Source organism: Dermacentor silvarum, chromosome 3 (genome assembly GCF_013339745.2).
Source record: "Dermacentor silvarum isolate Dsil-2018 chromosome 3, BIME_Dsil_1.4, whole genome shotgun sequence".
Taxonomy (NCBI): Eukaryota; Metazoa; Arthropoda; class Arachnida; order Ixodida; family Ixodidae; genus Dermacentor; species Dermacentor silvarum.
Window position 1 is genome coordinate 223,330,162 of NC_051156.1, and position 25,302 is coordinate 223,355,463.

Genomic DNA, 25,302 nt, shown 5'->3' on the forward strand with positions numbered 1-25,302 from the left:
AATAAATATTACTTTCCCCACAGAACTTCATTGCCGTGATGCTGCGGTTCTGACTGAATGCAATAAATACTCGATTTTTATTCAAAAATTAGAATTATTTCAGGTGCTAAGACTTTAAGACAATGTACTCGCAATGGCAAGGGTAATTTCGTTTCTCTGAAAATTTCAGGCTTCTTATGGCGAGAGAAAACAACGAGGAAAAAGCACTTCTTGTTGCGGTCGTTCAGTATACCCAGAAAATTCAAATACATGTTAGTTGCATACTTCGGCGAATTCTTCACTTGCAAACAATTTGTTTTCTTTCTTAGCTACTTATTTATTTCTTTACAGAACTTTTCTTCATTTTTCTATTATTTTAGTCTTTTGTTTTACTTCCCTAATAGCAGAGTGACCACCCAAAGCCGCCGAACAATGAGCGCCAATTACGGATGCAATTCTTGGCAATTCGCGAAGCAAATCTGAAGCGGCATAGCTAAAGGTAATGGCGCTGATGAACTCAGGGCAGCTCCTGACATCGGAAAGTGTTGTCGCTGATGGCGGAACGCCAAATTGGCTGCTCCTTGCCTCTATTTAGCGGTCACGGCAGGCGGTCAGCGCCTTGCGACATTCTTTGCTTACTACGTTACTGCTGCCTAACGACCTTCTCATGAAACGGCCTCATAATTTGATGAAAAAATAAGAGAATAGACAGCCTGACTGTACGCCCTTCCGCCTAATGGCTTTCGGGGCGAGTAAGGAGCTGGCACGCAGATAACCCCGCACTGCTTGCGGCTACATGCACGTCGACGTTTGCGGCAGAGCCCTGTGCGAATCGCTCCACTAAGCCACGGTGAAAAATGCGCGGCGCGCTGCCTAAAGGTTCGCATTTGTTATCGGTGTTGCTATTGGCGTGTTAGACTACCTTGACTTGATTAGACTGCCCCATCGGTGCCGCTTAGTGTGACTTTGAACGAGGCAACCGGTAGCAGATTGACATGAATAAATACACGGCATCGTCGGTCCAGTGGATGCTGCTAAAGGCTTGGTTTTCTTGCTCGTAAAACATTGATCATTCTGCGTTCGAAATCGCAGGCCTCAAAACTTCATTAACTTGTTCCCCTAGCTAGTTCGATACAAACCGTCACTCGTGGCATTACAGTTTCGTGCTTGTCTGCTTCTGAGAACGGCCAACTCAAGGGTGGCTTGCAATGGTTTTGAAGATATTTGTCCCTAAATTTAATGCTTAAGGCATTACTGATGTTCATAAAGATCACCCTGTTGTGAAGAGTAGCACATATAACACTTGCCAACTTTGTTGCAGAGTCGGAGGGCCCGCAGCGTTTCCTCCCACCTCCTCCCCTCCCACCTTTTTTAAGTCGTGCACATCCGTCAAAGCACAGTTGATAATAGCAAACCTTGCCATGCCTGCCCGGATAGCACGCCATTCTTCCATGTACGGCGAATATACCTTTGAATTTGTGATGGCTTCTTGTACGCAAAAGTTTGGGAGGACGCTTATGGGGGTCGCTAACAAACAATAAACGTATCGAACCTGTGTGAAACCGTGACTTCGTAACAACATCCTATGAATATAGGCTTCCTGTGTGTTCGCTGTGGTGCTCGTATATCTGTCTGAATATGAGGGTGCTTAACGAAACGCGGTCACAGCGCTAGCAAAAATTAAGACAAACACGAGCTGCACGGAACTTCGTCTTGGCCATCCCTACAACGCTGTAACCATTCCAGTAATGCCAGTAACCAGCTAGACCAGGAATCCGCATTAAATAACGGTGCTTTCATATTTTCATGCTTGCCTACAAGCGACAGAGACTGCGGACAGTTACTAACATCGCGCTACGAGTGTGTAGCCCTCTTGACATTTAGAGACGCGGAGTAGACGGCGTCGCTTGAATGCTCCAGCCCCTCCTTACAGATTCACTGCGTACGATCAATGCGCGCTGTTTGGGCAGCACTAAGGAAACCGTCCATAGCCAAAGAAACCCGAAGCCTTAGCTCCCATTTTCAGCTGCGGCCGCGCTGCGAAAAAAAAAAAAAAAAAAAGGCGGCGCTCCGGAAGCGACCGACTTGGATCAGACCCCCGTATAAACCGAAAGCGCATCGGTTCCAGAGAAGACGTGTTTTCTCGGCCAATTCCCCGTTCCAAGGACCGCGTTCGGCTACATAGACTACACACCCTGTCGGCACTGAGCCGCGCGCAGCGTTGCGCGGCGGCGTCGACCCATTGTGCGCGCTGTATTCTGTGCTCCGGGAGCCGTTATTGTTGACGCCCGCCGCAGCATTTTTTGGTCGAGGCGAGTGCTTTTAATGAATCGGTTGTGCTTCACTGGAGCCGCCTGGAAAAATAAGGCCAGGAAACTATCGGGACGCGGAAAGACACGTGGCCTGTTATTGGCGTTGGCTATAGGCGTCCTTCTGCCGCAGCAGCGGGCGCGGTATGCGCCGCGAAGGCAACGGCCTCCGCCTCCGCAATGACCGGGCCCGACTGGCTCGCCCAGCCGCCGACGCTCGCTACACTTTCGCGCGCACGTAAAGAAAGTATTGACAAGGATGGCCAGGGCTGCTCGCGCTAAAGGCCGCAACAGTTGGGCGCACGGTGACCTTCGGCTAAGCATTGGTAATGGAATAGCGGCTATGAAGCAAAGAGATCTGATTATTTATACAGATAGTATACGTACATTCTGTTGTATACAGAAGTAAAATTCTGGCAGAACCCATTTCATGACGACTGTCGGCGTTAATGCCATTCAAGCGATGTAGCGACACACGGTATTGCCACCGCCGAAACGCGGCATGTACGAGCCGTGTATACAGCCGCGCTCCCGTGTTGCGCTTCTCTCTGCATACGCCGTGCCCTCTAGCGGCGCGCCCGCGAAGTCCCCCTCCTTTTGCGTGGCCTCCGAGATTACTTGCACCGGTGGCACGCCAGTGCGTGTAGGAACGCGTCATGTAGTGTTAGCCGTGAACCGCAGCCGGGCTCCTCTCTCACGCTTCGATGATGATGATCACCATCATCATGATGCGGATGATTATTCATTCACATCCAGTTCGAAGCAGAACGGTGACAAACCGTCGCCTATATAGCCTGCTTGCGCTAATCAGGTAATCTATACATGTTTTCCACTCTATCGTGTTGCCTATATATCCTTAATCTTAGCTTTTTCTTTCTTAAAACCTCTACACATACCTTGCATAGTTAACTATGGCTGTAACAGATCCGGCCTTATCAATCTCTTTTCCCTGATATCTTTCCACCAATACTATAATTGTTTCGTGCTTATCTCGACTTCCTTCTGGACACGCTGCGCCGTCTGACGTCGCGCCCCCAAGTCGCCTTCGGTTACGCTGCGTCCGAAATTACACCGATTACGCGCCGGTGTCTGCTAACGCTGAAAATAATCTCTCGCTGCCCGCAGGTATTCGTGGCGCAGCGCTAAATAGTTAGGCTGCTCTGGTTGGGCAACCTGTGTGGCGCGGGTTAAAATCCGCCAAGTGCCGGATAAATTTTGAACGATTCGTTTTTGAACTGAAGAGCGGCGTAAAGCATTTATATACTAGATAGACTGAAAGAGGCTCAAGTAGGCTCCGTGTGGTAGTCGAATTAAAAGAGAGAAAGGTTACTCCACATCACAAACACTCCGGGAAGTTCATGCCGTGATGCTACCCTCTTAGTGAAGGGACGTCAACCCTGGTCCCGAGTGCCATTAGTGGCGTTGAGTCCGCCACCTAATGAGCTAAAAAAAAAAGGGAAAAACATACTTCTTATTTATTATTGGACCTGGGCAACCCTTGATGCTAAGAAAATCCCGTATAGTAAGGGCAAATTTGGAATGGGATGCGTAAATTTGTGTCGATGAAGCGTCTCCCTTCCGTTTTTGTGTGCAGCGCGCACTGTAAACGTACCAAGGACGAGTGTGACTCACCCGCACATTTCGCCTCTCATTTTTATTCGAGAAACAGCGTGAACTCTCACTTAGTAGGATGATGTGGCACTAAGATAGGAGTATCGAATGCTGTTTTTCTTTTTAATCGAAAGGTTGCCCTGCGGCATAAAATGTGTGATGCCTTCAGAATATATGTACATGTATAAGCGGTTTTGTTCGATAACAGGGATCTGTGGTGTGATGCACAGGTGGTAGCCAGTTGGGCTGCTTCGGTGTAGTCCCAATTTGTTAAGGGACGTACCGAGGTAGCATTGGCACTCCGTACATGGTTCTGGATTTTGTTATGTAGAAAAGCTGTCAGTTCAATTCTCACATAATGCATAGTATACTTTTATTGCGATACCAATTATATGGACACTTCAACCGGAATTCTGCCGTCGGCGTCGCCGTCGCCGTGAGGTTCCATATAGATAAAATCTTCACCGCGCGCCGTATGCCCGAGCGGAAGCGTGCGGGGACGCGCGCTATCACGGAGAGCGAACGCACTCAATCTCCCGCGCGCAAGCAACGACGAAGCGGGAAGCGAGCGCCGGAGAGAGCGGGGGGGGGGGGGGGGGGGGGGGGGGGGGCACTTCTACTGTGCCAACAACCGCGCTCGTCGCTCGACCGCACGGTCTCTTATCTCTCCCACGCGCAAGCAAGGAAGCGGGAAGCCAGCGCCGGAGGGAGCGGGGGGGGGGGGGGGGGGGCGCACTTTTCCTCTGCCAGCAACCGCGCTCGTCGCTCGCTGCACCGTCTCTTATCTCCACACGGCTCTGACCTTTATGCACTGTTCATTCGCCGCTCAGTTTCCGTTGAAGCGATAGACCGCACGTGCCTTCGCCCGCTGCTTGCTGCCAGCGTTTTGACAGTCGTTGTCTGCAGTCATTCAGTGTGATCTATCCATGTTTGTTTGTGCGCGCTCACACCACGCTTGTTCATTCAGTTAGTAATAGTCGGGCCACATTTTCCAACGCACGCTACACATGTAATGCTGCCCGGATGGGCAGTGCAGCGCTACAGGTGTGTCCCTTCGCACGCGCGCTGCCCACGGGAAGCGCTTCTCATCAACACCACCGTTTCACACGCGCCTTCTCGTCGTCATCGAGTCTCTCATCATGTCGGTCTACTTACGCCGCAGCACACCTGCTTACTTAATCAGCTCATGTTTACTACAATTCATATTGCTACCAAAGCCGCTCACCTTACTTCGTATGATATTGCTGTGTTGCTATCGCATTCATTGCTTCGCCCTTAGGGCGAAAATGTGACATTTTTTTTTAATATATAGATTTTATGAGCTTTTGACTCCTTTAAGTGGGACCAGTTCCGTTTCACATAGAATTACATCATATAGAATGGCAGAGGAACTGAAACATCGTGTAAAACAAACTCGAGCTTATAGTCAAGCTTAGTCGAGTCGCCACAAATACACAAAATACTGGAATATATAGAATTACAGCTATGGTGAAAAGAAGTAGCTATCATCATTGTGTGGCTCAATATCATTTTTTCTTTTCTTTCAAAAAGTAGAAAAAAATTAGAGCCAATTTATCATCATCACATTCTAATTATGCGTTCGGATAGCGCAGAATTATGCTCGTCACGCAAGACCGAGTTTGTACATTGATGCAGGGTATTTGTGAGAGCGGGGGAACCGCAAGACAGCAGTGTAGATCATGTGCATGGTTAAACTACAACTAAGAACAAAATTCCTCGACATAAGTGCTTAAATACGGCGGCTGATTTCGATTCGTTCCACGAACAGCTTGTCTTCCAATCACTTCAGCGTATGCATTCTTTAGAAGGTTGCAGTTTCGAGATAATGGTGACTTTAGTGGTGCTTTTCGTTTTACGTTTTTTGCCATTGGTCTGCCCACAAACAGAAATATTTTCGCACTCCATTTTATTTCAACTTCCGTGCGACCTTTGTTGTGCTTAGGCGCGCAGCGTGCATACTCTGCAGTGATTTAGTCGTATGACTTCTGTAGTGGCGTTAAGCGGCTATTGTCACGGCCTTAGGTTGATGTATGTTCTTCGTACAGAAAAGCGCTGCTCATTGAGTGCTCAATCGTCAGCTGTGCATAATGCTAGTGGAAAGGCAATTTTTAAGGGTCTTTCAGCCGATGGGGGAACTTAATAATTGCAATTCATTATTCACGAGGACACGGCACCGCTTAGCTGATGACGGCTTACTTTTAACGATGCTTTACCACTTACTTAACGGAAGTATTCCAACCTTCGCATTTTTGTTTTAGAGAGGTAGTCGATCCTGCAAGCGTCCTCCAAACGCCTCAATGTTTGATTGCGGAAACAAGAGCACTCAGCATGCACACGGGATACCTGCTGTCAGAAGGGGCGTGTCTGATCTGTTGTGCTGCCATTTCAGTGCTTCTTAGAATTTCTACATATGAATATGAAAGTTTCGCGTTTCTTTCCCTTCTTGTCTTTTTCTTTTGAAGGATAAAGGAATTTTGGATTCATTTGAGAGCTCGGCGAATGATGGAGTAATGGCAGCATGCTTGGTGACATTAGTCACATATTTTGTCCCCATTAATGTACACCTCCCCAGGGTGAACGGTGCTTTGAAGTTCGTTTACCTACTGGAGGAACACGTATAGGAAGAGCAGCGCAGCGGTGGGACTTAAATGCATAAGTACACAACGTGGGTTCTCACTTGCAACTGAAAGTTTATTACGAGAACCAGGATGCGCGATATAGGTGCGGTGTCAGCCGCGGACGTATAGATGCTAGCATGCATTCGATGGTGACGTGCATGATGTGACTTCTAAACTTCTGTAAAAATGCTGTTGCTCGTCAAGGCAAAGTCAATATAGAACAGTGACTGCTTTCGCCGAAGTGTGGTCAATCATTTTTTTTTTTCGGTTCACCGGTATGCCGGTAGTGCATATCTGCCCGAAAGCGCTTGTAAAACCAGTAACCGATTTTTTGCCGATATGGCCTCCAGCAAATGAGGCACGCCTTGCGCGGTGCGCTTCCTGTGCCTACAAACTCATCGAGGCACACGTATATAAACGGGCGATTAGGTTTTCTTCTTTGCCGTCTATAGTTTGCATTATCATTCGCGTCACTGCGTTTCCGTTGGAATTGTGCCCGAAAACTATTTCTGTCGACCAGCGGCCGTTTCCGGGAGAAGCGTAGTGAAGCAGGTCTGCAATCAAGCATGCGCTCCGCGCGACACAACATGGTCTCTCTCTCTCTCGCATCTTTCATATTTGTGCTCTCCTGGTGCCGCACTATTCGGTGCGCAAGTTTGGCTGAGAAATCAAGGGGAAGGGGAGAACACGCCGAATGTGTGCGGAGCTGCAAAATAGGCCGACAATCACGGCAACCAAGGAAATTATGGGAGACATAAGGGCTTTTTCGGCGCTCGGTGCCGTTGATATTCTGTTCTCTTCGCATTCAAGATGAAAGAAAAGAAAGAGCACCGCATCGAGCATCGTTACAACTGCGAATTCACTAAAGCCACGCACGTCAACTACATCCACGGAAAGACAGACAAACGTGATATAAAATCAAAGGGCTCTCAAATAGTATGGCATTAAAATTAGCTGTCAGCAAGCGAGGAGAATAAGGCACGCCTGTCGTTGTAAGGAATTAATGGTGCCAAATATTCTTCTACTTTGAATAAAATAAAGCTGTAATTCTGGTTTCCATTCGGAACATTTCTTGTAACAGATCACGTGCTCTTCGTAACAAATCAATCGAAAACTCTACTCGGAGAATGTTATTAGGAAGATGACTAAAAGATATAGGAGGAAATATGAAAAATAAGGATACACTACAATATGAAACTAAGGCAAGAGGACGTATTGAATCAAAATTAGAAGCTACGAATATACTGGTGTGGCCATGTCTTTGACATGTACTACGTGTATATTTAGTGGCAAGCTACACTTTTGTAGCTTTTAGTCTGTGGTAGAGCACTGCACGGGCTCGGGCTTACCCGAAACCCGGGCCCGGCCCGGCCCATGGGCCGGGCCGGGCCGGGTAGAGCAGTTTTTTCACGGGCTCGGGCCGGGCTCCGGCACGGCGTCTGCTTTTTGACCCGGGCCCGGGCCGGGCTCGGGTTTTTTGACGTGGGCCCGGGCCGGGCTCGGGCTTTCTGCGAGTTATTCTGGGGCTTCTCAACTCTGAAAAACATGTATTTTTCGGTCTCGGGCCGGGTTCGGGCCGGTTTCGAGCCGGGCTCGGGCCGGGCTCGGGCTTAAGGTAAAGGGGTGGCGGGCCGGGCCGGGCGGGTAACGTAGATTATTTCCGGGCCCGGGCCGGGCCCGGGTCTCGCCATAAATGTTTTGATCGGGCTCGGGCGGGCCGCCCAATGTAAAAATGGGCCCGGGCCGGGCCCGGGCCGCAAAAATCGGCCCGTGCAGTGCTCTAGTCTGTGGTCCTTTCCCCAATATTCCTATATGGGAAAATAAGCGCAATTTTCACTTCAATTTTCAGCGATATAAACAAAACAAGACCAAAGTGTGGGTACTTATTCAGTTGATGAAAAGACACACATTTGAGGTGCTTAATTGCGCACAGTGAGTTGAAAGAATGTGTTCATCGTCGTTCAGACAACTCTTTAATGCCACTTGTCCTCTCTGAAATAAATATGTGCTACACCGGGAACTTCGAAATGTACTTACTGCTTATGTCAGGCCGACACTCGGCCAGTCGTGTTAGCTTATCATTCAGTCGTTCACAGCAATCATTTATGTCAACCATTTATCGCTACTAGCTACATCATAACATGCACCACTTTATCTGCCCGTAAAGTAAAACTGAAGTTTTTTGTCATCACTCGTGCTGCACAATCGCATTATCTATTTCATTTTACCAAGCGGGCGCAAATAAACTTTTAAGTATTCCTGCTCATACTATTCCATCGGTCCGGAATAATTACTTTGAAAGAGATGATGTTACACGCCCGCTGAGTGACCACTTCCAACACGCATCGATCCTAGTTATTCTCAGTGTCAGTGGTGATTCACCACCAAGCGCAGGGGCGCACAGGTAATGTTTCCACTGGGAATGAGAATTGATGGGATGCTCTCAATCGTAGATCGCTGACGCAGTAAAGTCGAATTGTGAGCTAGCTTTCAAGACGGTCGGATGCCTGTGTGTACCTTGCCTGTGCTTCGTCCTTGCACGTCTTCCAATATTGTGCAAGAACTCTGGCAAATGCGACGTTTCCTAAAGGAAAGACAAAGAAAGAAATCACGTACACAGTGCTTTTGCAATCACCTCGGTGAGTCGCCAGCGCACTGCGACCTCCAAGTTTACTCCTGTAACGGACCACTGCTAGCAAGGACGTATTTTTTTCTCAGCAGGCACAAAACTCTTGCACGCGCCCGTCAGCGCTTAAAAGAGCACAGCCGCACAGTGTGCGTCCTGACTCGCAGTGGTGCGGAGCTGGTTACGCTTGACAGGTAATCGGCGATTATTCCTTTTTGCCTGGTCGCCGGCTCCAAAATTAGAGTGCATGAGACACCTTTCGCCGTGCAAGTAGCACTTCCTCCTCCGGGCCTCACTCCTGGCGCCAAGAACTACTGGGCACCCTGAATCATACTGTTATCACCCATCAGTCCTGGATGAGGCTCCATGCGCGACTTTCATTCGGGCCACTGACATCGCATTGTCGAGTAGAGCAACGTTCACCCAGCACCTTACGCTGCTCAATTGCTAAGAGTTTGACCAAAGAAGCGGAATTTCAGTCCACGTCTTCTACGTTTCCGAAAGGTGGCGTCGGTTCCCATCTAGCGAAATGGCCCACTATGCCCTAATCGGCCGCGCAGTTTTTTTTTTTTTTTTTTAAGCATTACGCGCCAAAACAGATCATCGAGTGACGATTATAGATATACGTAATTACATAAAGTTCGGGACGAGCTCCACAGGCCGTCTAAGTTAACTTCGATGTCGCTTGCGCGAACAAGATACCTTGTTCTCGTCCTCCCTATTAAAAATAAATTATGGGGTTTTACGTGCCAAAATCACGATCTGATTATGAGGTACGCCGTAGTGGGGGACTCCGTAAATTTGGACCACCTGGGGTTGTTTAACGTGCACCTAAATCTAAGTACATGGGTGTTTTCGCATTTCGCCCCCATCGAAATGCGGCCGCCGTGGCCGGGATTTGATCCCGCGACCTCGTGCTCAGCAGTCCAACACCATAGCCACTGAGCAGCCACGGCGGGTTATCGTCCTCGCTAGGTTCCCGCGAATACTTGCGTCGGTCCACATCACTGAACAATCAGTGATATGCACATTCTTACGACATGTGAGTCTAAAACACACTTCAAGCATTTCGTAGTGTACTGCCGATTGCGGAGCTACTCCTTTGTTCGACCAATGTAGAGAATCAGGAAGATACAGAGGTTGCAAGGCAAGATACATACAGGGTGTCCCAACCATCACACACCAATATTTCAAGACATGTACATGCCACGTAGCTGGCCAGAACCAAGGTAATGTTATTTGTCGTCGCTTGGAGATACTCAGATTATTTTTTGCATTCCACCTAATTAGATAATTAGTGTTAATTAATCAACTTCTCCAATATTATAGTTAGGTGAAAAGTGTCTATGAGAAAATTGAAGAGCAACATGAGAAACTCCCGATACAGCTTTCTGTTGCTCAATGCGTGCTATATAATAGTGTTTTTCCGAGCGTGAAAGAAGCCCGCGAATACACGCACGATTGCCGCGTGACTGGCCGCTCGAGGCACCTGTGACTGCCCCCTCATCCCATCACTTTCACTTCCTCCTCCTGTCCCTCGTTTGCTGTCACACACATCAATTCAATAAATTAGTGCTTTCTTATTACATATTTGTTACCTTCCCGTTTATTACGGGAAACTGTTTGTATCTGCCTTATTGGAAAAGCAAGCAGTACACAATGTTTGACAGTAGGCGCATTGTGTTGCCCCGTCATTATTTTACCTGTCTCCTAGCTCGTGTTCCGTACCCCGCGCCTAAGCAAGCCCGCGGGGAGGGATGATTCTTAAGACGGTTACATGACCCGTGAGAAACTAAAATCAGGAAGGGGAGGTAGGCTGATCATCTCGGCAAGCGGAATCGTCTGCCGCGAGGGCAAATGCAAGCGTGTGTGCGCGCGCAGTCGTGCGGCAGTGACGGCGAGTCTGTCCCTTTCCGGGAGGCTCGGAGCGGTCACCGGGAAGAACCGTTTCTTGACCGCCGGGGAAGGAAGGGGCAGTGGACAGCGCGGTGAAAGTGCTCGAGAGGAGGGATCGACCCCATCCTTCTTCTCCGGTCGACAGCGAAGGGGGGCAGGCACCCAGCTGGCGCAGCTGCCAGCGTCGGCGGCGGAACCGGCGGTTACGGACCACTGGCCGCCGCGCCCGGCCGAGGCCGGGACGCTCGGCTGACGCCGGCGCCAGCTGCCGGACCTGCGCGGGGCAGCGGCGCACCTGTGCCTAGCTGCCGCCACCGAAGGCACATCCGCCACCCGAGCGCCGACCCTGTTGGCCACGGGCCACGACTCCCGGAGAGAGTGGCGCGCGCCCGATCGAGAGAGGTCGACTTGGTACCTGACTGCTGACAGAGAAGTATTGCTCGCAGGGGTGAGCACCGCGAATGATCCGATCGGCCCGCCACAGCGGCATCGTTCATGTCTAGCATACTGCATGTACTTTCGCTTCATTAATTAGTGGAAGGTTTGCATGCCGTCATGATGGGCTTTAGTGTATACGTATGGTCACATCCAGTCATATTACGAGTGCTACACATCTGCGGCATTCCGTGCATCATTCCTAAATATTAAACTAATTAATTTTAATTTTATTGTGAGGTCCCAAGAGCCAAAACCACGATCTGATTATGAGACACGCTTGTTGTGGCGGACTCCGGAATAATTGATCACCTCGGGTTCTGTATCACGCGCCCAATGCACGGTGGATGAACTATTTTGGAGTCCTACTCCATCGGAATGCAGGCCGCCGCAGCGTGATCCAACCGTGAACGGAATCGAAGCCACGACCTCGTGCTCAGCACCGCAACGCCATATCCTCTGAGTGGACATATCCACTGTGGCGGGTTTTGCATCGTTCCTCACATTTGGAATTGTATAACTGAGTTCACAGTTGCAAACAGTACAGTTGGCCGAGCATAAATATTTGTTTTCATCTTTCCTTGGTTTGTTCGCGTTCTACAAATATGTGTATCAACAGAAATAGGTGCAGTAGTAAAGCATAAAAAAGTGCCAAAGTACAACACGAGTACTTCAGCGGGACCGTACTTGTGAGGAGCCTTTTACAATTATATGAAAAAAAATCATTTGATAAGGCTCGTTTTTCATTAGTTACCATTAGAATAACAAGAAGACTCAGGGAGCGCATTAATATAAAATTGACGGTGAGATTCACGCGTGGCAATTTGAACGCTGACGTCCATAGGGGCAGTGGTCAATAGGTGGGCGCGGACATCAGAGAGAACATACCGGACAGAGGCTTGCAAAACCGCACAGGGAAACTCGAGAACTACGAACAAGGATAGCAGTGTCACTATTGTTGAGAATCGACTAAATATACTATACCCCACATTTGATCCGTGTAGTATCAAAGATATCTTACAAGGCGCAGGCTGCCATAGGAACCCTTTATTACGGCTGTTGGCACAGTACGATTGTCGAGCACGTTAATACTGGGACAAAAGCAGCACAGAGGGCGATGGCGACTGCAGAGGTCGCGTACGATAATGGCATAGGAGAGAGAAAGCCTACCGTAGACGCACAATTACGTGTTGTGAAGGAGGTCCAAAAGCGCAGTTGGCACGCTGTCTCCGAGTTGGGCGTGTCCGCATTTATCATCCGTGAGATCTTCGACATCAATGTTGCCGAAAGCACAGGAGGTATTTAAGAGAATCTATGCGCTTTTGTCGTAATGTTACGGCTACAAAAGAAAATAAGAACGATATAATGGGAAGAATAAAAAAGATATATGTAGACACCAGCAATTCTTCCGGTGCTGACCTCGTTTACTGCGAGAGCAGCAGGCTTTCCCAGCGGAATTTGCCATCTTCTTACGAACAGCTTACTTGCGATGAGCACAAGGACGCGGCCTCCAAGTTACATGCACAGGCACCACCGATCTCAGAGTCTACACGGCGCACAATATCCCACACAAATCTAGCGCAAACGCTGCGTGATAGATCAGTGCTCAGAGCCTCCGGCTCGTAACTGCATACTACAGCGTGGGTTCAGCCTCCCGTGGCGGAGGTGGGCACAGTTCTGTTCTTCGCCATATATGGTCAGGGTGAAGCTGATTATGATGAGGTTACCTGACGGCGACACGATGACGTGACGAGCGTGACGATGATATCGCAACGGAAAGGATGGGAGGACCTTGTTTTAAGCTTTTAACTGCATACTGTTGGAGTTAACGTGGCGAAGAATCACTTTAGAAAGTATATCTCTGGATGACAAAGCGAAGAACGACGCTCCGCTAGATGTGACTTTTCGCATTAGGATTTGCACAAAGTTCACAGTGTTTATCATCGCATGACATCGATGATAAATCACAATCTCATTACACAGTCATTGCCGAACATAGGAAGATCATGGGAGCTGGAAGGCACGTGGAATATTGCTTTATATTGCACTTGGAAAAATAGCGCGTTGCGCTTGTCACCGTCTATGTCCGCCGATCGGCCCAAGATTAAACGGAATCCTGTATACTATGCAAAAGAATGACTTGTGTGTTCAAGGAATACACCGGAAAATTAAATAACTTAGAGTGACATAGAGGGCTCCGCTCCACAAGCCTAATGGCACGACCGAAAAAAGCTGAGCGCGTTTAGTGTTATTGCCTTGCGATCGATCAATAAACTCTAAAGTTCGTGGTCCGCACGTTCGCACCTCTACACTGGGTAACAACCTAAGAATTCAGAAAAGGCTCCGGCCACCTGACTGCACTGCATCTGGCCTTAGTGCCTCTGAACTGCAAAACATATCACTGCAGAGACACCAGTAGTGAACGATGTTCGCCTCCGTCGTGAGGTCATGCAAGATGACGTCAACTTAATTTGGTGGCTCATCTATGCAAGTTCACTTTAAGATGGACAGCGATGTACTTGCCATGGCATTCTTAGACTATGATCGCGTATAGCTTTACTGGTGCCCAAACAGTGACACGGTAAGCATTGTTCACGGTTGGTCAGAATCCTCGGTGTCGGCCACTTTCTCAACACGACGTCGCCAGCCACCGCCATTCGGCGTTAACGAACTAAGAAAGGAAGGACTCGATCGTCACTCGGTTGGTGCTCACTTAACGGAGCTGGAGTATAGGTATACTCTGTTCTACAACTCGTCTTCAACCACTTTTTATTGCATCACGCATAATTACCGTATCTCGTATCCTCATCCTGGCTGTATGTAACCTACCAGTCGCACAAAGAAGCTGTTCCACAGGACGTGCGGTGACGTACCCATTTTCCCACGGGTCATAAAAAGGCAGTGGCAGTCTGCATAATGACATTTTACTTGTGGTCGTGTTTTTATGCAAAATGAATAGCCGGTTGGCAGCAAAAAAGTATTAATCAGCGTAAGCAAGGAATAGCTTCGGTGAAGCTGTTTAGAAGTTTAGAACTCCCCGGGCTTACTATATCAGCATCGGCCTTGAATGGTTGAACGAAGCGTCCGAGCAGTTGTCGTTCCCGAGTGGCCATGTTGCCCATCGTGGCGAAGCAATTCTCCGAACGGCCTACAGCGCAGCCGTTTTCCCGCAGCTGTAAAGACGGGGATTACCGGTGCCGCTATTCCGCTCTGGTGGCTGTGAGTCCTCCTATTCTTACTGCTCTTGATCGCGCGCGTCATTTCACGAAGTTGCAGAGGAAGAAATTCAGTGGGCGTGTTTCCTGAATTTCAAGTGACCTGAGTCAGTCGGTCTATTGAGCCTATCTTCAGTCGGCTTCGATTTTACTGGTGGAATTAATAGTGAAGAAATATATTAATCAGTATTTACATAATAAATACGTCTGACTCAGCCGCAATCTACCGCCCATGATTCCGACAGCGGCGCGGTACAGACGGCTCCATCAGCGTGTATACAAACCAGTCATATACGAGCAGCGATGGTGGTGACAGTGCGCTTTCTCAGCCTGCACTCAATTATAAGAGGTGTGTTCCTGACATGTCGCAACGTGCGAAGCATGCCTTATCGACTACACGTCTAGTTACGGGCCTGCATTCACGAAAGCGTTCTTACGCTAAAACTATTCATAAGAACCGATGCCCGCCAATGGCATTGTTGGGCATAATAGCTACGGTGGCCGGCCAGTTACAAAGAGCACTTATGGACAAAAAGCTTTGTGAATGAGACCCACGATTTCCTACGCATTCTATGGCAAAATTGTGTTGTGAAACTTCTTAGCTGTAGCGCAGGATTCTTGACAGGTGAGGCGCTATCTATATTGGCGGACTATTACTACTTGCAATTTTCTTTCTTGACAACTAAGTTTTCAGCGCTATTCCACTTGAGTAAGCCGGAACATTATTCGGCCTATATTTTATAAACAGCGAAAGGCCCCTGCACTTGAATGCTTTAAGAGGAGCTATGCAATGTCTGATGATGCAGCACCGGTGTACCGTGCGGTGTGAGCGCCACGGACTTGACGGTGACGGCGATTTGCTTGCAGGGAGGGGCGGCGACGTGACGAATTGAGAGCGGCTGCCCAAAGTGAAGGAGGGCACACGCTGAAATGACGCATGTCTATCACGTCTACGATCTAAGCTGGTGCTCACACAAATGGTTCACCAACACCTCTTGATTTCCTTATCAAAAAATGAATTAAATTCTCGAATTTTACGTGCCAAAAACACGATAGGATTAGGAGGCACGCCGTAGTGGGGGGCTCCGGATTTATTTTGACCACCTGGGTTTCTTAACGTGCACCCAAAATGCTAACTTTTGGAGTACCGATGTGCGCGAGGTATTGAAAACCTAATGATGACGTCAGGAATAGCAACGACATATTTCAACCATGATTCACTGTATTAGTTCCAAATGTCTTACATTGTTTCTATTATTTTTCTTTCTTTTATTTTGTTTATAACTGTTGAATAAAACCATCTTCGGCCGCAGCTATTCACTGAATTCGGCTTCGATAACGGCTGTATACTGAGATCACAAAATGCTGTTGATGATTAGCAGTGGTTCCAGACAACAGCCGGCTTTAGCGAGTTTTTAGCATGATGTGATTGTTTGTTAGTCTCCATCCCTGTGGTGACCCACTCACACATAACAGCGTAGCATTTTTATATTGGCAACTACGACGCCACATTGAGGGTGATGTAGCCGCAGAAGTTCACAGCCAGACATTCTTAGGCCATGCAGGCCATGTAGGACCAAGCAAATTCATTGCTTAGAAGTGGCGGCCAATGACATCGTTCACAGAATCTTTGGTCGTTGACTCTGGAATTGTGGTTACGGCACCTAGGAACCCAGAATTTAATTATTTTTATTTGTCTGTTTCACTAATTACCCCGTTCCGTGTTATTTTCGTCCTGGCTTCTTCCTGCAGCTCCGCGAATGGCAAGGGAAGCAATAGTGCGTCCGTGCAGTCGATGAAGGAGTCGGCTTACGCGTCAGCAACAATAAATCACACCGGCTTTTCACCTGCTGGCGTGCGTCGCGTCGCTCCGAGTCATCTCCCCATGAGCAGCGCATGCGTGATGTGTCTCGGTGCGCACTCGAGTGCTCGAGACACGTGCGCTCTCGCGGTGTGCGCGATCACTGATACGCGACGGACCCCCCGTGCGACGTCGATCACGGCACGTTGGTGCCAACGGTCTTCACCGGAGATGCCAGCCTCTGGGTCGGCGGCAGTTTGGACTTCGAGGAGAAAGGGCTGGCGTCGCCACCCGAAGGACGACGAGAGCGGCGCTCGGCCATGCGTGAACGGTATATGGCGAGAACAGTGGCTCTGTCTTGGCCTGTTCGGCACCGACGCAGGTATATAGTGGAGAGTCGCGGAAATGGGGAGAAAAAAAAAGGTCCGAGTCAGTAGTCGTTGAGCGCGGCGACGTTTCCGCCCGGAAGAACGCGCCGGTTGCGGATCATGCGCAGCCTGCACTGAAAGAATGGCTACAAGGAGCTCGGTGGTTCACTTCCAATGTTGTACTTGTGATGGCCGCCCGCTCCCGGACAGCACTTACAAACCATTATCCCGTACAGGCTCCGCGCGTTTAAACAACGACCGCAGCTGTGCTATTAGCCCAGATCATCAAGGGACCTGACCAAAGCAGAACGAAACTTACTCTTGAAGTGTTGTGATAAATAAAGGAGATGGCATTTGAATAAAACAACAATAATGCAGACACATGCCGACGACACGAGAAAGAGGATTACGCCTGGGCTTAAACCACCAACCTGTACATAAATGTTTTGGGTACGATATATGTTTCGGGAAATAAGTCTGGCAAAGAGAGAGAGAGAGAGAGAAAATGATTTAATGAAAGGCAGGGAGGTTAGCCTGGACTGAGTCCATTTGGCTACCCTACACTGGGGGAAGGGAAAAGGGGAGAGAGAGATTAAGAGAAGAATAAAAAGTCCGCTGTTGATATCGCCGACGTAGCAACAGATCTCTGTTCTATATCACTGATGATCAATCAGTCCAGATCATAGACGGTCACTCAGTCCTGCAGCTTTCAAAAATCGCAGCAGCGCTTTTGTGGCCTATTGCAGCTGTGATATTCGAGGCCATGGTCCCAAGATCTTGCTCAAGGTGAACGGTCTTCTATCTAGCCTATTGAGAACGTTGCAGAGGTCATGTCTTTCGTTTTGAAAAAATGGACAGTAGCATAGTAGGTGTTCTATAGTCTCATCGACACCGCAAGCATTACACTCGGCGCTATCAGCCATTCCAATCAAGCACGTGTAAGCATTGGTGAATGCAACACTCAAGCGTAAGCGGCACAGCATCATTTCCTCATTTCGCGGAAATCCAGGCAACAGCCGCAGCTGCATAGATGGGTCGAGAGAATGCAACCGATTCTGGGTGAATTCAGTTGCATGCCACTTCTCCAATGTCATACTGTGCGCTAGCTTGCTTAGGTGTTGGGCTGCGTCAGTCCTCGATAAAAGCACAGAAACAAGATTTGCTCCTTCGTGTGCTTTCCAAAGCAATATCACAATGAAGGTAGGTTGGCTCGTTGGTTAATAAGGCCTATGCGACAGACGAGGTAAGCCTGGGAGTCTGGGCCTGGTAATTGCTCCCTGTACGAAGATACCTTGTGTACGACTACCAAATTTTATTTGACTACAAAGCTGAGTTCTTTTTTTTTTTTTTGGTCCCTACTTTACTTTATTCTAAGATCATCTTTAAGGAACGGTAATACTTCTTCTTATATTTGATCTTCTAGGTCGAATTATTGACTGGTAACTAATAATTTCATTCACTAATTTCTAGAAGGAAGTCAGCTGGCGTCTATAACCATCCCATAATATGAAATTAGTCGACTGCCTTTCAGCCAAACAACGTGCTGAAATTATTTTTAATCATGTGTAACACAGACTGGCGCAGAAATGCATGTCAAAGTCACAAAAATTGCAGCTGTTACCAGTGTGTAGCCGATACTTTAGCCATGAGTCAGTCATGACAATGTAATGCCATGTAGTCCATGTCATGCAGTAATAGGTTGTCTTTCACCACAGAAAGTTTAACTATATTGATCCCTTTTTTTGAGCGGATAAATTTACATTCCTCAATTTCGCGCCAGCAGTTCTAAAAACCTTGCTTAATGTCGTCTTCTCCGCAGCGCATATTGGCGGGATATACAAATCGGAATTACGCGCACCCATTTTCTCGCTGCAGGTAGTATCGACGTGACCAGTGTCATGATCGCGTCGTAAATGCTGCCTTCACAGGGACGGACATAGCGTGTTTGCATTCGCGAGAGGACAGGAATATAAAGGCAAGCAAGTAAACGATCTTTTGGAGCAGGGAACTCCGCCGTAGATCGCTGAGACGAGTGCTACAAGAGCAGCAGTTGAGTTGGTGGCGAGGATGATGTATGCCTTTGCGTACTCACCGTTGGCTGACGCATGAGAGAGTGGCGCGCTGTTCGGCGGCTCCAGGGACTCGAGGCAGGCGAGCCGAAGCTCCTGGCGACCCCCAGCAGAGCCACGGCTCAGTTCAAGGAAAACCTGCATGCGAAGCCGTACCGTCAGACCCGGGTTCTCTCGAAATTACGGCCAATTGTAAAGGTGCGATCGAAGCTAACGCCGACGATCGTAATGTATAAAATAATAGCCAATAGATTATCGTTTCCTTTTTCGTCGCGCATAACAAGAATAAAACTTTGGGGTGGCGATAATTTTTGTAGGGGGGGGGGGGGGGGGGGCTTGATTCTAAGTAGAGACAAAGAAAAGGCACAGAGAGAAGCTAAAGTGGCAAATCTAGCAATGTACGAGAAGAGTAATGCAATGCCAACGGGCCAGTGAACACATAGGAGGTGGACATTTCGTTATCTCTATTCGAATATTGCTTGATCGCATGGCAGATAATGCTATATTAGTCCACGACACTGAAGTGAGGCCAAAGTTATATTCTCTCCAGCCTACAGCGAAGTTCGGCTGTCGCATCTAAACAATGACAGCTCCCATTTTCCAAACACAGCTCTTCAGCTCCCCCCCCCCCCCCCCCCCCCGCCCCCACCCACCCTCGTTTTCTCTTTAAATTTTTTTTAGCACAGTGAACGTTTCAAACTGCTACTATAGACTTTATTGGTTTTAGTTCTGCTGGCTTTGTATTTGTTGCGTAATTCTATAGCGTTGCCTTATTCAGATCGTGATATGTGGAGGTACACAAACGGTGTTAGTTTGCGCGAATTATCACGTAACATGAACGTCACAGCAAAGGAGACGAAATCGAGCATTTATTTCAGCTCTATGATCCTTTCGCCATGATAATTTTGTCTGTTTCAGGCCAGAACACTTGCATTATATCAGACTATACGTCGAAACGTTGTCGTGCATCTGTCCGTGGCGTTCCACTCACTCATGGAGGAGTGTTCGCCGATGTCAAATCTGACCCTGCTGGTGACCTGGTAACTCCACTACATTGTTATCACGCTGATGATCGACGTCGGAAGCAGACCTCTCCCAGCTCCCCCGCTACAGCACGTCAGCTCCGCCGATTTCTCGCCCCCAATTTTCTCGATTACTTCCTGCCTGTATAGTTATGTGCTTAGCGCCTTACACGTCTTCATGCAGGAGACGTAGCTGAGATCAACTGTCTTCGGGAATGACAGTAGTTTGGCCTCCGTGGCATTAGTCTCGTGCAAATTAATCAAACTAAGACGGGATCATTCAGAAGCTTGGCGTAGTAATCCGGACACGATCGCGCTCGGAAGCGGGTCGAGAGAGTGCAACCATCGAACGTATAAACGCACTGACCCGCCTCGGCGCACACTCGATTCGTCACGGAGTCGGCGTCAGTTGGAAATCCGAATTACAGTCCGACAAGCCGACCCGGCGGGCTTCGGTCGGACTATAATAGTGGCACTGGCAAGTATGGAATTTTGGCATTCCGGGCCGTTTCCGCGCGATTAGTCGCACAGGCGTAAAGTGGTGCTCGCGCAACTGAACGCGATACGGGCGCGTCTCGCACCACCGGACTTCCTTGGCGGCTTCGCATGGGCGCGGCCCGAGTTAAGATTCACCGGTTGGCGAGCGAGGCGAACGGCTTCTGTGTCGCACGTCGGCCAGCTTTCCCCGAGCAGTGTTGTTGTTGTGCGCCGAGCGGTCATTAGAGAGGAGCGGGGGCCGCCAAGGGCGGAGGCGCTCGGACGAGGCCCGGGTCCGGCCGCACCGGCCCAGTTTCGAGGCGCGGGCCGCGGCGAAAGTGGTGGCACCGCGTGCGCTTGACGCAACAACGTCGTGGCCCAGTTTAAAAAGTCGCCCTCCTCGGGAGGACCATTGTCCGCCACGCGAACCGCACGCGACGCGCGCGCCATTGTCGACCGGAACAAAGGGCGGCCCGAAGGACGCGCGCCGTATCGGTTCGGGCCACTCGCTCGCCTCGCCGCCGATACGCATCGCGCCCCCGACAAAGCGGGCTGCTCTCAGGGAAAGCCGCCCTCTGCTCGCCTCCTCCGCGAAGGTTGCTGCGACGCGGTTTCGGAAAGAAAAGATAGAACGTCAAAAGAAGTGCCACTGCAGGTTACAGAGAATGCGGATTCTCAGTGCGACGACGCACGCTGCGAAAGGGCAGCGGAAACCAATTCTTCCTCGGCAACGGTCGAGAATTACGTCAGCGCAAAAAAGAAAAAGCTGGGCGTGTCGAAAGGATCTCCATCGGGAGAACGGCACGGCAACGACGCGCTCAAATGGCAGCGCTGACGACGACACGCGATTCCACTTGTCCGCGACTGCTCAGTGGTTGTGGAGTTCCGCCGATGAGCGCGAGGTTGCGAGTTTGATCCCTGGCATCTCCTCTGCAGTGGAAGCAAGAAACAGTGTGCCGAGTTTTCGGCGCGCTTTGAAGAGCAGCGCGTGATAGAAATCGATCAGCTATACCGTTCACTACTGCTCTCCTCGTAGCCCATGTCTGGCTTTACTAAAATGAAACAAGCGGCTGTAGCCTGAGTTTATAGTCATGACGTTGTTCATGACGTTGTTCAACTACGCGCTCGCAAAACTGAAGATTATAAACAGGTGCCCTGATCAGCTGACTGACAAGGAACGCATTGAGTATCTGATACAGGGAATCCACCACGACCAGGTGACTATGGCAATCACGGTACAGCGACCAAGGACTGTGGATGAGTTCATGAGCACTGTGACAGAGGTGGGTCTTGTAAAAGACCAGAATAGCGTCGCCTGCACTTCGCGGAGCACCGAGCCTCTTCCAAGGGCCTAAGCACACAGCACCCAAGTAGCAAAAGTGGACCGTTCTGTCACCAACCAGCACAGCAGCCAGCCGCTGTTTCCCCAGCCTGTATCACCACAACACTCACGCATTGCCAACGTGCCACCACCTGGACAGGAAGCCAGCTACGAGGCCATTTCATCCAAATATGATTCTCCAGCATATCGAAAAGGTCATGACTTGAAAAATGCGCTTTCTTAAAGTCCAGCAAGAAAGATCACCTTGCCAGCAAGTGCACTGAACCAGGACTCTCTCGCAACACGCAGACAACACCAAAAGTACCAATGACACATGTTAGCCATGTTGGAGATACATTGCCGGGCTCCAAGCTCACATGTGTCATAGTAACAGCCCATGCACAAAGCCTTGGAGAAGTCAGTGCCTTTCCAGACAGTGGGTCGAATGTAACCATCCTTGCCGCGCACTTAGCAACAAATCTCAAGGTGGAACCATGGACCAAACCACCATTGCTTGTTGTAGGAGGAAGTTCAGTAATGCCCGAGGGATGCACATTCCTGAAGATCAATATTGGCCCACTATCTGCAATTGTTGAAGCAGCTGTACTGATCAGGCATAATGCCCTTCCGCTAATCCTAGGAGAGGACTGGTTCTACGCTGCGCAAGCGGAACTCTACATAAAGCCCCCTCAGCTACCTGTTATCTGTCAGCCTTTTAAGAATGCCTCAGTGTAATTCAGAGAGTAACTGATGCTGCGAATGGCAAATGCTGTGATCGTCACCACGCCAGCTTTAGCACGTTTCGACCCTCAAAGTTGTGCAGCAGAGCCACTTCAAATGAAACACGAACGAGATGAGGATGAGCCATTCTGGAGGAAGCTCACCAACGCAACCGTAGTTGACGTGCAACAGGAACCTTTTACTGCTGTCATTCAAGCTAATTTCAGTGGAGACCACCTATCTACAGATTCCACTAGCGAGCCCCTCGTTGGTATCCCTGTTGGCTCACAACTCACGCCTGAAAAGCAGGAGTCTGTGAAATGTCTTGTGCAACAGCTTGCCTCTCATCACTACTGGTCCTGATGACATTGGACTTTATGAAGACATTGAGTATGATATTAAACTCCAACTAGATACCAAACCGTAAGGGCGACAGCCTTATCGTTACACCAGGAGTGACCACTGTGTTGATCACTCGGTGGTCCACTCAAAGTCAGTTTTCCGAAGAGAAGTTTGAAGTGGCGCTGCCATCTTCGATAAGTTCTGGATGAAATGTCTATAAATGTTCGCCGTTTGGAGCCAAGGTAACAGGTGCTTCGAGGACTGTGGGATAGGCATACGCAAGATTGCTTAAAGCAAACGGGTTAGCTTTTATGAAGGTTGGCTCTGTAGCAGTAGAAAGGTTCCAGCGCTGCCGCTTTTCTCATCCGCGGCCTCAGTCCAAGACACCGAGACGACCTCCGAGCGAGAAAATCGCCGGCGTGTTCCCGGGGAAGTAATTCAATCTTCCTTGCATTTATTTTGCTCTTTTGCAAGCGAATGCATGAATTTTTTACAGCGAAGCTGTTAAGGGCTCACTCTTCGATGGTCGTGTCCGGCAATCGAAAAAAAAAAAAACTCTCATTGGCCGTATGCTGTATGTGCGAGTGAAAGCGCGCGAGGGCGAGGGACGCGCACTTTCACGGGGAGTGAACGCACGGCGGAGAGCAAACGCGACTTCCCAGTGGAAGGGGAGTGGTGGGCGAGGAGGGCATCGAGGCACCCTAGACTGCGTGTGCATGCCCGCTCTCCCGCTGCGGCGCATGCGCGCAGCCCTGCCGGCCTCTGCCGCCTGTGCCGCCGACTCTCTGTGGGCTGTCGCCCGCCTCTCCCCTACCAGTGTCGACAACGGCGTTTAGCCGTTCAGTCACGTAACAAGCGTTTTGACAGCGGTTGCGTGCGGTCACACAAACAACGCGTACAACTGTTGTCGACGGCGGCGGCGTTTTACCCGCGTTCGCACCGAACGCATGCGGCGTTCGGGACGCGTTTATGAAGAACGTGCCAACCTTTGCCGTACACCCTATGGCGGTGTACCGTAGCGACCATAAGGTCATTGTCCCTGTGGTCACTAAATACATGAAAACCACCGGAACATATATATTTCTCATTCTTTGATAATTCAAATAACCAATTACACCATCATATCTCAATAGTCATAATTGGAAATACATAATTCCCACAATAGTAGTACAGCTTCGCTGTCTTCCATCTCCACCCCAGTGGAAGGGGTGACAGTTTTTAAATTTTTTTATGTTTAGATTTTACAAATTTTTAAAGACGCCTATAAGCGCAGAGAACATGGCGTTTGTGCAGACGAAATGCTATGCGAGGCGGACATAATTTGCCGCTAATAGCGCTGAAATAGTAGTGCTAACACGCGCTTGTTTTTGTATTTCGCGGGCTTCTTAAAGCCAATTCCAAGAAGCTCCATCAATGGTACTTAGTTGCAAACACTTCAGTCGGCCACTTTTAAATGTGATATACAACTTCCGTATTGACACTTTCTTGGTGAAGCCAATATTTAAAAAGTTAGGCAACTAGTTTTTACTAAGTTACTCTGCAAAACGAAAAAAAAAAAAAATACCGCAGACTATAGTCCGATACAAGTCAAGAGAAATGCGGCTTTTCCCCGTCAATGGACCCCCTTCCAGTCACTGTGGCAACGTCACTGTGGCGCCGTGACGTCGCGGTCCACGTCACGTTTCTGTCGCATCGCGGTCACGAAAAAAAAAAAAAAAAGCGTGTTCCTCCGCGCTTACGGACTTTTATCAAAATGGCTACCTCCGCTGTTCGCATCTACCCATCGGCATCGTCAGTGAGATCGTGCTCTCTCAAGCTGACTTCAGGTGAATCCGTGAAAAGCCTCGTTTGTGTGTTGCGAGCAATGTTTTTAACACACTCGGTAACGACGATCGCTCTGGCGTTTCGTCTTCTGCGTCACCGCTCGGCGCCGTCGGGAAACAGCCGCCGCTGCAGTTTACTGGAATTCAACTCACTGCTCCAATTGACAAATAGGCCCTTTCACCTCATGTGTAGTAATGGGTAAATAAATTATTTGAGCTAAGATTTTATTTGCGCTCAAAATAAATGCGTCCTTCGGAACTACTTATGCGTGCGGCTGCACTCAGAGACCTGGCTCCAACCGCGCTAATCGTAGGTGCAAGGCGGTCGGCCGCGACTAGTACACTCTAGCCGTGACGTCACGTTCACGCAATGACACCATTAGCTGGAAGGGGGTCCTTTGACGGGGAAAAGCCGCATTTCTCCTGACTTGTATTGGACTATAGAACACGCGATCCTCAACACCACCGAGTTGGTTTGAGCCTCCTAGCACACTCCGTCGTTCTTAAAACATTGGCTACATTTAGCTGGGACACCCTGTATATAAAGCAGTATTTTGTTAAAAAAGAGCGATTTACAAACTCACGACGCCGTTTAAAACCAGAAGGACGAAGTTTAGGCGAATCTATACGCCCTGGCCATCATTCGTTC

General features: G+C 49.2%; 1 protein-coding gene across 1 annotated transcript in view; it reads right to left on the reverse strand.

The window, feature by feature from the left end:
- LOC119445235 (histone-lysine N-methyltransferase PRDM16) overlaps positions 1-19,092 on the reverse strand; it is an 88,320-nt gene extending 69,228 nt beyond the window's left edge. The window contains exon 1 of the mRNA XM_037709558.2: positions 18,972-19,092. Within this exon, the coding sequence (XP_037565486.2) occupies positions 18,972-19,092 (121 nt within the window). The remainder of the gene's footprint in view (positions 1-18,971) is intronic.
- Positions 19,093-25,302: the final 6,210 nt, after the last annotated feature.